Raw genomic sequence first — 14186 nt, 5'->3', positions numbered from 1 at the left:
TGACTAAATAGCAACAGAGTGACCAGTTGTCCTTTTCATGCTTTCAGAATGTCAATTCCAGCCTTAATAACATTTTTAAATGAACCTCTGGTAGAAAAATAATGCCGAAGCTCTGCTTATAATTTCACTCACTCAAATATTTATTGCCAACTTATTGATTTAGGTTCTTACAATGTAGAGTAAATAAATCAACAATGATTCTTACCTTCAACAAAGTTTATGTTCTAGTGGAGGCAAAGAGATGATAAATATATTTAATTTTATCTTATAATAAGAACCTTTGCTTATGGAAAAATGTTTGCACCCAATTTTCTCTCACAATGCCCTACTTTTAAAAGAAAAATATCTACCTGCAGCTTATTACATTTTAAAATATTTCTGTCTAGTATCTTTTTCTTCATTCTCTTAGTTTATTTTCTTAGCTTACTTTCTTAGCTTAGCTTACCTTGCTAAACAACTTGTAAATTCAGCTCTATAGGTAAAGGGGTCCACAAAAATCATCCTGTCACCTCCAAACCTATCACCCTGGGGCTCTTCCACATCTGAAAACTAAAGCAAAGTTGGTCTCCTTTCCACTCTCCTTTTCTGCTATCAATATAAGCTCAAAAATGTATAAAATTAGTAATGTTGCTTCCTAATTGGATCAATGAAATATGTTGATGGCTAGTATTGTAGAAAGAGACATCTCTTGTCAAAGAAGTTGATGTCAAAAGCAGTATTGTGAGCACTCCTGCAGAGAAATAGGAGCCCAGGATGGAAAAGACCAAAGAAACCTAAATATGGTTTTCTGTGGCCATACGGTCTCCTTTGAATTAGGGTCCAGAATACCTGAGTCCACGTGAGCTATTACTACCTCAAGAAGAAATTTCTCCTTTCTAGGGTGATTCATAGGGTCGCAAAGAGTCGGACACAGCTGAAGCAACTTAGCACACCCACAGGGTCAGCCTGATGGGCCCCTTGTAAGAAAAGTGATGACATAACACGTAAGGCAGACTTTTGATGTGCCAGGCCCTGTTTGACATTTTTCTCTTGTTGCTACTGATTTTCACAATAACCCTGAAGAAGATACTAAGGCTTAGCCAGGTTTACTACATCACCCAACATTCCACAGCTGTTTGGAGCTGAGATTTTTACATAGATTTAAACTAAAACTCTCTCCAAGGGGGAAAAAAAAGGTATTTATAATATAAATTTATTAGAAGGGGGAAAAAAAATCCTCATTTTTGAAGGAGAAAGTCATATACTCTCTGCAGAAATGAATTCAGAAACTCTTGTGAAGAGGCAACTGTCTACAGCAAATATCAAGAGCAAGCAAGAATAGCTCGATCAGGATTTCCCTAGTGGTCCAGTAGTTAAGAATCTGCCTTCCAATGTGAGGGACGCAGGTTCAATCCCTGGTTGGGGAACTAAGATCCCACATGCCATGGGGCAACTAAGCTCATGCACTGCAACTAGAGAAGCCAGCATGCTGCAGCTACTGAGCCTGTGTGCTCTAGAGCCCACACTCCTCAACAAGAGAAGGCCAGAGACCACAAGAGAAGCTCAAGCACTGCAATAAGAAGCCTTTGAGTCACAACAACAGAAGTCTGTGCACCACAGAAAAGACCCAGCACAGCCAAACAGTTAAAAAAACAAAAAAAGAATAACTTGGTAAATCACACTGCTGACATGGAACTGTAAGGATTTAACTTCCAATACACCGATTGGAGGCTATTGTTAACGTTTCCAACTGTAAAGACTAAATGGAAAAAAATAAGATCATACTATTTCTCCAAAGAAAACTCTTTAGTGTTGGTTATATCCTCCTTAGGACATAATCTTGTCTCAGGCAGCACCTTTGCAATGAAACATTATGACCCTATTTACAGAGGAAGAGAAGTGAGCCACAGGGAAGAAATCAACACAACATTGATATTTCCATGGCAAAACACAGGATATATGTTATTATGGTCCTATGAAATTCCAGATAGAATTTCCTACACACAAATTTTCACATCACAGCCTCATTTCTGACACTATTAATAGTTATTCAGCTTTAATTAGAATCTTTTGGGCAAAATATTACTAATAATTTAGAATACTACACATGCTCATATGTTCATCACACTTGGAATATGGACTTACTACAAGAATCTTGTTAAAAACTGATTATCCCAGGACTTCCCTTGGTGGTCCAGTGGCTAAGACTCTGCACTCTCAATGCAGGGGGCCCAGGTGTGATCCCGGGTAAGGGAACTAGATTCCATATGCTGCAACTAAGAGTTCACATGCCGCAAGTAAAAAGTGTTCCCACATGCTGCTTCAAGGATCCCGTGTGTAGCAAGTAATACCTGGTGCAGCCAAATAAATAAATAACCATTTCTTACATTCTAAAAAAAAAGACTGATTATCCCAATATTCATTCTGGCAACCCCAACGAACGTACATACTTACATGTGTGTGCATGCTCAGTCATGTCTGACTCTTTGCGACCCCACGGACTGTAGCCCACCAGGCTCCTCTGTCCATGGGATTATCCTGGCAAGAACACTGGAGTGGGTTGCTATTTCCTTTTTCAGGGGATCTTCCCCACCCGGGGATCGAGCCCATATCTCCTGCAGCTCCTACATTGCCAGGTGGATTCTTTACCACTGACCTGAACTTATATGTACACAGTTCATATCCACAACTGTAAGATATTTTGTGTATATTTTAATCTTTTGTTCCCAACAGACAGTGATGGGGACGGTGAAAGTCATGTCTCACCAAGTACAAAATCTGAGGCTCTGAATACATGGAGAGTTCTAAATTGCTGAGTATTTCTATCTCGCCTCGTGATCCTATAGCAGGGTGCATGAACTCCTCAGAGAAAGGGCTATTTTTTTCCTTTTTAGTCCTCTATGGTTCAATAGCCTCATAAAGCAAAAATATGTAAAACTTTAATAAAGAAATTCACAATAAGCATGTCATAACTACAACAGAATCGACAGTATAACACAGTTTTGATACTTTGAGAGAACAAAATCCACCAGAACCAAGTATAATACATAAGACTAGTTCAGTTCTAGCCGAGGTAAATTAATCTTTAACACTAAATAAAACTACTGATTTCATCCTACTGTGAAACAGAAGTCAGGAGAGATTCTTGCCTAAAGATCTCCAGGCTGTCGCTATGGTAAATCTCTGTGGCAAGAACTTGTTTTCAAAAAACAGTTTTAAAATTTATTCTAATGATTAACTATAGTTAAATACCAAGAATGCTTTCATTGTTTAAAAAACATAGGGCTGAGACGCAGATATAGAGAATAGACTTGTGGCCATAGTGGGGGAAGGAGAGAGTGAGACAAGAGGAGAAATTAGCATAGACATATATACACTAAAGTGAAGTGAAGTGAAGTTGCTCAGTCGCGTCCGACTCTTTGCGACCCCATGGACTGTAGCCCCCAGGCTCCTCAGTCCACGGGATTTTCCAGGCATGAATACTGGAGTGGGTTGCTATTTCCTTCTCCAGGGAAATCTTCCCGACCCAGGGATCGAACCCGGGTCTCCTGCACTGTAGGCAGACGCTTTACCGTCTGAGCCACCAGGGAAGCCCCATAGATATACACTCCCATGTGTAAAACAGATAGCTTGCGAGAAGCTGCTATAACACAGGGAGCCCAGGTGCCTTCTGATGATCTAAGGGTGGGTTGGTGGGAGGGGAGGGAGGCTCAAGAGGGAGGTGACATATGTATAATTATGGCTGATTTGCACTGTTGTATGCCAGAAACCACCACAACATTGTAAAGCAATTTTCCAGCAATTAAAATTTGCTTTTAAAAAAAAGCAAGAGTTGAGGTTATTCTTCGGTCAGATATTCACCCTGAAGCAACTCATCTTGGTTCTGCTTCTTTGCTAGAGTTGAAGACAATACTGTTTACTCTGTTATTAAGAGAAAAGTCATTTCCTAAACTTTTGTTGCAAGTATAATTTGGGAAGTATCTATTGTGAGGCTTCCAGAACAAAAGACAAGAAAAAGGAAGGCTGCACATATAATATTTAAAAACACACTTGTATGTATGGCAGATTGATCTAGAAGACTCTATTTGGGTATGTGAAGGATTTTATTTACATTTCCTGTAAAGTCTTTACAGATGACAAGCTGTAATTCAGCAAAGAAATGGACAGACTTTGACCATTGGGAAAATGTATGTTTCTATTGCAGAATATGAAGCAAGCAGCAGGAATTTGGCCAGGGCTACAAAGACAGTGCTACCACACGCAGGCAGTCCAGTGCCAAGCCACCGAGGGCCAAGTCTGTGCTCTTCCTGCACTATGTACTCCTCGTAACCTTGGACTTGGCTCACTGCCCTGGACTTTCCGGTCCGCCTCCCCCACTAACACCACGTGAACTTCTAAAAGGCGAAAAGGCAGCATGTCGTACGACTCCTTTATCTCGGCTTCCAGCTCAGTGCTAACATCTAGGAGGTACCCTGCAAATGTCTGCTGATAAAAGCATGCAAGCACAATTAATTGACCAAATGGACAGAGTAGTTCTTTTTCTATAATACACTAGAATTTCACTGTTGTTTATTTTGTATGAAAAGTGTGGACTTTCTTGCAATTTTTAAATAGAGACTGCATGTATAAACTAATTAGGCAATCAATTTCTAATATTACTACATGAAATACCTTATCCCCTATAATTAGAAGAGAATACATGTTGCTTTTCTTGCCTAAGTACCTCTCTTATGAATCTCCAATAGTAATAAGTTGAACCATTACATTTACAGGGACTGCATAGATTTACTAAACTTAGAAAAACAATCTACCCCCTGCAGAACAAACATTTCCCTAACTATAACAAAGAGTCACAGGTCATCTTTCAAAAATCACCGTTGAGAGAATAATATCCCTGAACCAAAGAGCTCTGTGTATTGTAAGAGTAAAATATTAATCAGATAGTAGAAAACTCACTTGCAAGTAGGAAATTTATGTCAAATAGACATTTTTGCTAACTTTGTCACACTGGTGACTCTCATAGCACTCTCTGATCATCAGCCCATTTCCTGCTAAGTATACAGTTGCCTCTGGACTTCAGTCGGACACTTTCAGATTGGCAATAACTATGTGAGGCCACGAGATGCCAAATGTCAAATTATCAAAGATAAATGATACTTGAGTGCCCTGAACAAGTTTATAACTCTAAAAATGCTTATGATATCACAAAACTAGACTGCCAACGTGTCTGGTTGTCAACATATCTATGCCTGCGTCAACAAGAATTAGTCTCCAGGGCCTCTGTTTTCAAGGAAGTCAGTCTACAGGTCCTCCATATCGACTGCACACTAGAACAAACGAGGGAGCTTTTACAAGTACTGATGCCCAGATCTCACCCCCAGAGAGTCCAAGGTCACTGGTCAAAGGTGTGACCTGGGTATCAGGACTTTTTCAAGCTCCAAGTGATTCCAGTGTGCAACATGGTTGAGAACCATTACTTTAGAGCTTGTGTTTCTCAAAGAAAATTTGGAGGAACACAAGGTAAGTGCACTCTTTTTCTCTCCATTGCTCTCACATCCACCAGCAAATGAGCTTTGAGTCCTTTCTACCCCAGAGTCTATTCCTCTCCCCCTCTTTTTTTTTTTCCTCTCCCCTTTTATTAATAGTCACCATGGTTTTCTTCTGCAACATGGTTTGAGGCTTTTAATGCTACTGGGATTTCAAGCAGCCTCCCTATTGCCGGTAGAAAACATTCACTTGCTTGATGGAGAAGCTGAGACTGAGAGTTTCTTCAAGTTCTACCAAAAAATGTGCTCCAGAACAGTCCACATTCAATTCTTTCATATACGCCACTCATCGTTTAACACACTTACCTAATTATCAGTCATGCCTCCAAATTCAAGGATCATTAAATTCTGTTGATTCTGATGCCATAATCTCTCTTGGGTCAGGGTTCTCCTCACCTTCCAAGTGACAGTGCTTTAGCTCAGGCCCTCATCAGCATTTCTCATATAAAACCAACTCTGGCCTTCAAATTATTCTTTCTCTAGGATTTGGCTAACCTCACTTCAAACCATTCTCCACATCTCCAGGGTGATTTATTCAAAGGCAAGTATAACGTTATTACCCCTTGGTTTAACAATAATATTTCATTCCTTTAAGGATCAAATCCACACTTCTCAAACTCCACTGAACCATGTGCAGTTCCTTCAAGCGTCTCACACGATCTCTCTTTACCTACGCAGACTCCTGCTACATTTTCACAATTCATCTGAGATCATCTTTTTGCTACCCAGTCTGAATTACGTGCTCAGATAATGCATTCTTCCACAGCATCGCACACTTATACCGATAACACCTAACACATAGCATTATGATTTTCACTATCAGTAACTGTGAGCTTTCTCAGAGAAGGGTCTGCATCTCGTCTCTTTGTTCTTTGGGCTCAGCAAAGGAGCTGGTATACAGGTAAGTGTTCAGTAAATATTTGTTGAATGAATGTCCCATCATTTCACATGTCCATGCTTTGCAATATTCATTCTCTTCCCTGGTTACTTCGTCTTCATTTGTAATATTAATGTCTTCATTATAGTATTACTGTCTCCTCTGAAATGACTGAGGCATCTTTTCCTGTGTACAGTCTTCCTGGACTTGGTTTCTGAAGCAGTGTCTATCACACCCACAGTTTAGCCACTCTTATACGCGGCATGCACTTCTAATTATGGCACCTACCACCCTGTTCTGAAATTGCCTGTTCTCATAATCTATCACCTTTACTAGACTGTAGGCTCCTTAGTGGCAGCAACCTATTCATCTTTGTATCCTGAGCACTTTTTCTATAGTAGGTGACTGGTAACTAAGGTCTGATTCCCTCCCCCCTCTAGTCCTTTACAGAATACTTTAAAACAAAATTCAGATTATGTCTTGCCCAGGTTTAAAAATCTTCAGTGACTTCCCTTACCTACGGTAGTCTTTCCCAAAGTACAGTGTCTGTACTCCCGGCAGTACCTGTGATAATCTTCAGATGGTACACAATAGTTCTTTCCAAGTATTTAAATTTGTTAGGAAAGTGAAACCCACCAAATGAATGATTCCATGTATACTTTTTAAGTAATTTAATTTAATTTTTATTCAAGTATAGTTGACCTACAATGTTGTGTTAGTTTCAGGTATATAGCAAAATGATTCAGTTTTACATGTATATCATGTATCCTTTTGCTTATGATTTTTAAGTTTATGATTTAAAATAAATTTGAAGAAAAATGTTAAATAAATAATAATACATAGAGGACTCACATAACCAAAGTTTAAAAGTCATCACATTTGGGACACGCTGATGAATATGATGGAGAAAATTTAAATGCAGCATCAGCCCCTGACCTTTCCCATCTCACCTCCCTCGCCATCAAGCACAACAATATATCATGTGTTACTAAACTGCAGGTTCCCCATGTTTTACTGCTCTCATTCATCTATTTCTCACAGCAGCCAGAAGGATGCTATTAAAAGATAAGTCCAATCAGGTCATTACGGTGCTCAAAACTCTTCAAGCAAGATGCTTTTATTTTTAGGACATGTAAGCTAAACTATAAGATGTACATAATCTAGACGATACATGACATGCTACTCTATTTGCAACATAACCAAATACATATTATGCATGTATGCATGCATGCTAAATTGCTTTAGTTGTGTCCGACTCTATGCAATCCTGTGGACTATAACCTGCCAGGTTCCTCTGTCTATTGGATTCTCCAGGCAATAATACTGGAGTGGGTTGCTGTGCCTTTCTCCAGAAATACCTATTATATACACATAAACACAGATAAAGCTGATAGGGCACAGTTTCAAAACTGTTGAATCTAAGGAGTGGGTGCCTGGATCTTCTCAAAATTTTTCTTTCAATTTGTGTTTAAAATTTTTCATAATAAACAGTTATGAAGAAAAACAGGGGCGGGAGATAGGGGGTATGTTCAAAAGGGAGGGGATATATGTGTACCTATGGCTGATTCATGTTGAGGTTTGACAGAAAACAACAAAATTCTGTGAAGCAATTATCCTTCAATTAAAAAATAAATAAATTTTCAAAAATGTTCTGAAGAAAAACAAAATGACCTGATATACACAGACAGAAGGATGGATACTTTTATCTATATGTGCTAAAATCAATATAGTAAGATATAGTTGAATTTAGGTGGTGAGTATATGTTTTCACTGTACAATTTTTTCAACCTTTTTGTATATTTGAAAATATTTATAATAGAGATACGAGGAGTATAAGGAAAACTTTAAAAAATCAATTCCTGTCTGTAGAAAATCCAAAAGAACCAACAACTAAAAACAAAAAAGCAACCTCTGAAACTAACAAGCATGTATAGCAAGGTTGCAGATTAAATGGTTAACATACAAAAGTCAATTGCTTTCCTACTTCCCTGGTGGTTCAGGTAAAGAATCTGCCTGCAATGCAGGAGACCTAGGTTCAAACCCTCAGTCGGGAAGATCCCCTGGAGAAGTAAACGCAAACCCACTCCAGTGTTCTTGCCTGGAGAATTCCATGGACAGAGGATCCTGGTGGACTACAGTACATGGGGTCACAAAGATTCAGACTCTACTGAGTGGCTAACACTTTCACTTTTCACTTTCATACCAGCAATGAAACTTAAACCTAAAAGTATTATACCATTTATATTAGCACCCCCCAAATGAAACACTTAGGTACAAATATAACAAGATATGAAGGAAATCAAAGATAAACTAAATAAACAGAGATATTCCATGTTCATGGATAGGAAAACTCAGTACTGTCAAGATGTTAGTTCTTCCTAACTTGATCTATAAGTTCAACACAAGCTGTAACAAAATTCCAGAAGGTTATCTTGTGGGTATCAACAAACTGATCATAAGTTTTATACGAGAAAGATGAAAAATAGCCAATGCAATACTGAAAAGGAATAAAGTCAATGGATTGATATTACTTGACATCATGACTTACTATAAATCTACAGTAATAAGACACTGTGTTGTGTCTATCAATATGTGAGATGATGGATATTCACAAAAGTTGTGACAGTCATTTCCTGTTGTATGTAAGACAAATCACGCTTTGCACCTTAAACTTATTCAGTGCTGTATGTCAATTATATTTCAGTAAAACTGGAAGAGAAAAAATACACTGTGATATTTACAGAAGAGTAGACAATCAGATCAGTGGAGTAGAATGGAGAGGCCAGAAACAGTCCCACATAAATACAATCAGCTGATCTTTGACAAAGGAGCAAAGGCAATAAAATGAGGAACAGGTATTCTTTTCAACAAATGATATTAGAACAATTAGACATCTATATGCCAAAAATTAACCTAGATATAGATCTTTTACCTTTTACAAAAAGGAACACAGAATGGATCACAGGAGTAAATGTAAAATGCAGAACGATAAATTCCTAAAAGAAAGAATAGAAAATCTAGGTGGCAATGACTTTTTAGATACATCATGAAAGGCACAGTACATGAAAGAATCATTGATAGGCTGGATTTCATTAAAAGTAAAAATTTCTGTTCTGCCAAAGACACTGTCAAGAGAATGAGAAGACAGGTCATACATGGGAGAAAATATTTGCAAAAGGCATATCAAACAAAGGACTGATATCCAAAATGTACAAAGAGATCTTAAAACTCAGCAATAAGAAAACTAACAACCTGATTTAAATATGGGCAAAAGACCTGAACAGATACCTCACCAAAGACATACAGTTGGCAACCATGTGAAAAGATGTTCCAGATAATACGTCATTAGAGAGTTGCAGGTTAAAATAATATACCACTATACACCTATTGGAATGGCCAAAATCCAGAACACTGACAATACCAAATGTTGATAAGGATGTGGAGAAACAAAAACTCCCATTTCTTTGCCAGTGTGAAATTAAAATGGTATAGTCACTTTGGAAAACAGGTTGGCAGTTTCTTAGAAAATGAAACATACATTTATAATATTATCCAGCAATTGTGTTCCTTGGTCTTTACCCAAAGGAGTTGAAAACTTATGTCCACACAAAAACCTGCACATGATGTTTATAGCTGCTGTCTTTGTAATTGCCAAAACCCGGAAGCAACCAAGATGTCTTTCAGTAGGTGAATGAATAAACAAGCTAGGGTACATCTACACAATGGGATATTTATTCAGTGCTAAAAAGAAATTAGGGCTTTCCTGGTGGCTCGGGCAGTAAAAAATCTGCCTGCAATACAGAAGACCCAGGTTCAATCAGCTGTCAAACCATGAAAAGAAATGGAGGGATCTTAAATGTGTACTACTAAGTGAAAGAAGCCAGTATGAAAAGTATGACCCCAACTGTATGACATTCTGGAAAAGGTAAAACTATGGAGACAGTAAAAAGATCAGTAGCTATTAGTGCTGGGGGGAAGGAGGGATGGATATACAGAACATAGACGAATTTTAGGGCAGTAAAACTATTCTGTATGATACTGTAATGGTGGACACATGTCATTGTCCATATGTCATTATTCTATGGGTTACTTGTCAAAATCCATAGAGTGTGTAACACCAAGCACAAACTCTAACGTAAACTATGGACCTTGGTGATAAGGATGTAGGCTCATGGGTTACGTACCACTCCGGCTTGGAATGCTGATAGTGTGGGATGGCAGAGAATTTATAGAAACTCTGTGTACTTTCTGCCCAATGTTGTTGTGACCCTAAAACTGCTCCAGGACTTCCGTGGTGGTGCAGAGGATAAGAATCTGCCTGTCAATGCAGGGGACTCGGAATCGATTCCTGGTCTGGGAAGATTCCACATACCAAGGAGCAAGCCTGTGCTCCACAACTGCTAAACCAATGCTCTAGAGCCTGTGAGCCACAACTACTGAAGCTGATGAGCCCCAGAGCCCACATGTGGCAACGGCGGAAGCCGGAGCAGCCTAGAGCCTGTGCTCCTCAACCAGAGAAGCCACCACAATGAGAAGCCTGTGTACTACAAGGAATAGTAGCCCACGCTCACTGCAGCTAGAGAAAGACCAAACAAAAGCAAAGAAGAGCCAGGGCAGCCAACAATAATAATAAGCAAAGTGAAAAGTGAGGTCGCTCAGTCATGTCCGACTCTTTGTGACCCCGTGGACTGTAGCCTACCAGGCTCCTCCGTCCATGGGATTCTCCAGACAAGAATACTGGAGTGCGTTGTCATGCCCTCTTCCAGGGGATCTTCCCGACCCAGAGATCGAACCCAGGTCTCCTGCATTGTGGGTAGACGCTTTACCCTCTGAGCCATCAGGGAAGCCCAATAATAATAAAGAATCCTTTTAAAAAAACTGCTCTAAAAAATGTCAGATAAACAAATGAATAAATCCTCCGCTATCTCACCATCACCATTTACCTCGTAGTGAAACCAGAGCAGTAGAGAAGGGCTGCAAGGACCAGTGGGTTTGGTCTCCACCTGCTGACTCTGCTCCAGCCACACAGGGAGCCTCCTCATCAGACCGAATGCCAGACCTGCTGCACTTCAGTGTGTCTGCACTCGCTGTTCTTTCCGCTGGGAACACTCCTACCCGAGAGCACCCTGCTTCCCTCCCACCTTCCTTCAGGTCTTTATTCAAATGTCATCTACTTAGTCGTGAGACTTCCCCATCACCTTATGTAAAAATGCAGCTTTCCCCAAGCCTTCCCGTCCTTCTTGTTTTATTTTTCGCCAGAGGACTTCTCGCCAACTAACACACTATGTATTTTACTTAGCTAAATTCTTGTCTGCCTCCCTCACGCTAGAACATAAGCTCTGTGAGGGCAGAGGCTTCTGTTGTTTTGTTCCCTGCTGTTCACTGCCTTATCACGGAGCCTAGGATGTGGCAGGCTCTGGACAATGTTTGTCAACTGAATACATGAATACCTTCATGAGCGTTCTCTCATGCTTCCAGATATTTGCCACACTGTTTTCTCTGCCTGGAATGACATTCCTCTGGGTTCAGAAGAGAAAATCCACTCAACCTCCAAAATTCAGCTCAAGAAACCTTTCTTTTGCAAAGGGCTCCCTGACTTTAGGCAGACAGAAGTAGGTAGGAACCTCTTCCCTGCATTTCCACAGTGTCCCGTTATCACCAAAGGCTGCTGGGGCTTTAGATAGTGTTTTGCAAGCTGTAGGGCTCCATGGAGACTCCTTAATTATCTTGTATCCCCAGCACCTTTGAACCTGGCAGATAACAGCAGGCCCTCAGAAACATTTGTGGAATGAAATGATAAATGAGTGAATGATGTAGAAAAGCAATCCGTATGTAGCTTAGTGTGAATTATGTAGACATTTGTAGCATACATAATTTAAAGAATACCCTTAAAGGCTTCCATGATAGTTCAGTTGGTGAAGAATCCACCTGCACTGCAGGAGACCCCAGTTTGATTCCTGGGTCAGGAAGATCCGCTGGAGAAGGGCTAGGCTACCCACTCCGGTATTCTGGCCTGGAGAATTCCATGGACTGTATAGTCCATGGGATCCCATCAGACACGACTGAGCAACTTTCATTTCACTTCACTTCAAAGGTATTCCTACTGAAGGTTGTTTGACATTAATATTTTTTATTATAGCTTACTCACAACCTGTAAGTTAATGACTTATACTGTCCAAAGTCTGAGATATCACCCAGTCATCAATGTAAAAGGTTGAGTTTGCACTCATATTTCTATTACATTATTCCAAAGTGTTTTTTTACTCTACCTTTTGTTTGGGTTTCCGTATCCAAACTGGTTTAGCCTTGAGAGTATCACCATGGGAGCTAAAGACTGAGCAGGTTTGGTAAATAAAGCATTGATGCCAAAGACCATGGAGGAAAGGGGTGACCTGGAACAGAAAAAAGTAGCATAAGTCTACATCACACACCAATTACTTGTATGTATATATGTATGTGTATACACACTATGTATATGTGTACAAGTATCAAGGACCTTTCTGACTATTAAGTCCTCCTTGAGCCTAAATAGACAAGAATAGAAACAATCTATAAAATGCTGACCATCATCTGATAATGCACAGTTGTCATAAACCTCCATTGAACAAGTCTGTTTTTCCAACAGAATTTTCTCACTTTCTGCCTCTGAGTCACATTTTGATAATTCTTGCCATATACCAAAGGTTATCATTACTATTCTATTTGTTACAGTGATCTGTAATCAACAATCCCTGATGTTACTATTGTAGTTGTTTGGACATTTCACTTTCATTAGCAAGAAGGAATTTTTAAATTAAGGTATGTACATTCTTAGACGCAATGCTATTGCATACTTTAAATACTACAGTATAGTATAAACATAACTTTTATATGCATTGGAAAAACAAGAAGTTTGTCACTTTCCTTAGTGCCATATTTGCTTTATTGCACTGGTCTGCAACTGAACCCACAATACCTCCAGCAACAACATGCATTATTTCACATAAGCCCCACTACAATCCTGTGAGGAAGGTATTATCACTCCTGTTGTAGGGCTGGGAGGACAGACTAGCTTCTCCACAGACTCACAGCTAGCAACTAATAGAACTGGGATTCACACCTAAGTCTTCCTCCTCAAATTTTATAAAGGATTACTTTAATACATTCTCAGTGAGAATCCTGCCATATCACTTTTTGATAATTAAGTTACAGAATATAAAATAAATCAAGGGCATTGCCTGAATAAACTGAAATTTTGTCCATGTTTCAACCAATGATGGAAAACTTGCAAAAAAAGGAAGAAGAAGAGAAAAAAAAGGGGGAGGTGAAGAAAGGGAAGAAAAAAAGAAAAGGAAAGAGAAAAGATGAGGCCAGAGAATTGGAAGAAGATGGATCTGACCATAAGAGCTTGAGTTTCATCCCTAGTTCTTCAATCTGTGCTTACATTACCCCGGGAAAGTTAACTCCTCAAGAGTTTTAGTTTTCTAAAAATGAGGATAAGTATGATTTCATGATAATATAAGAAGATAACTGCCATCAGTATCCTCCATTAGACCATCAAAGTCACAAGGACAAGGGTTATATCTGCTTTGGCTCTCTGACTAAGTTTTTATCTGACATGATCAGGACAACAGTTGACTGAAGCGAAAAAAAAATCATTTTCAGAAGACGAGACATTGACCATTCTATTTCAACTTAACTATATTCATTTATCTTTTTTTTTTTTTTTTGAGTACAGATCCACTGATCAAAGTGCTGTGCTATCTTTCTGGCACGTACACTATCCAAACAAGAGGATCTATGGT

The 14186-nt window shown here is 39.3% G+C and overlaps 1 protein-coding gene across 1 annotated transcript in view; it reads right to left on the bottom strand.

Moving 5' to 3' along the window:
• Positions 1 to 14186, bottom strand: part of LOC133063218 (transmembrane protein 180-like) — a 39131-nt gene that overhangs the window by 5667 nt on the left and 19278 nt on the right. The window contains exon 6 of the mRNA XM_061152340.1: positions 12672 to 12794. Within this exon, the coding sequence (XP_061008323.1) occupies positions 12672 to 12794 (123 nt within the window). The remainder of the gene's footprint in view (positions 1 to 12671; positions 12795 to 14186) is intronic.

This window comes from Dama dama, chromosome 10 (assembly GCF_033118175.1).
Source record: "Dama dama isolate Ldn47 chromosome 10, ASM3311817v1, whole genome shotgun sequence".
Classification (NCBI taxonomy): domain Eukaryota; kingdom Metazoa; phylum Chordata; class Mammalia; order Artiodactyla; family Cervidae; genus Dama; species Dama dama.
Note: the sequence above shows the minus strand (reverse complement) of the source record. Positions and strands in the feature narration are given on the sequence as shown.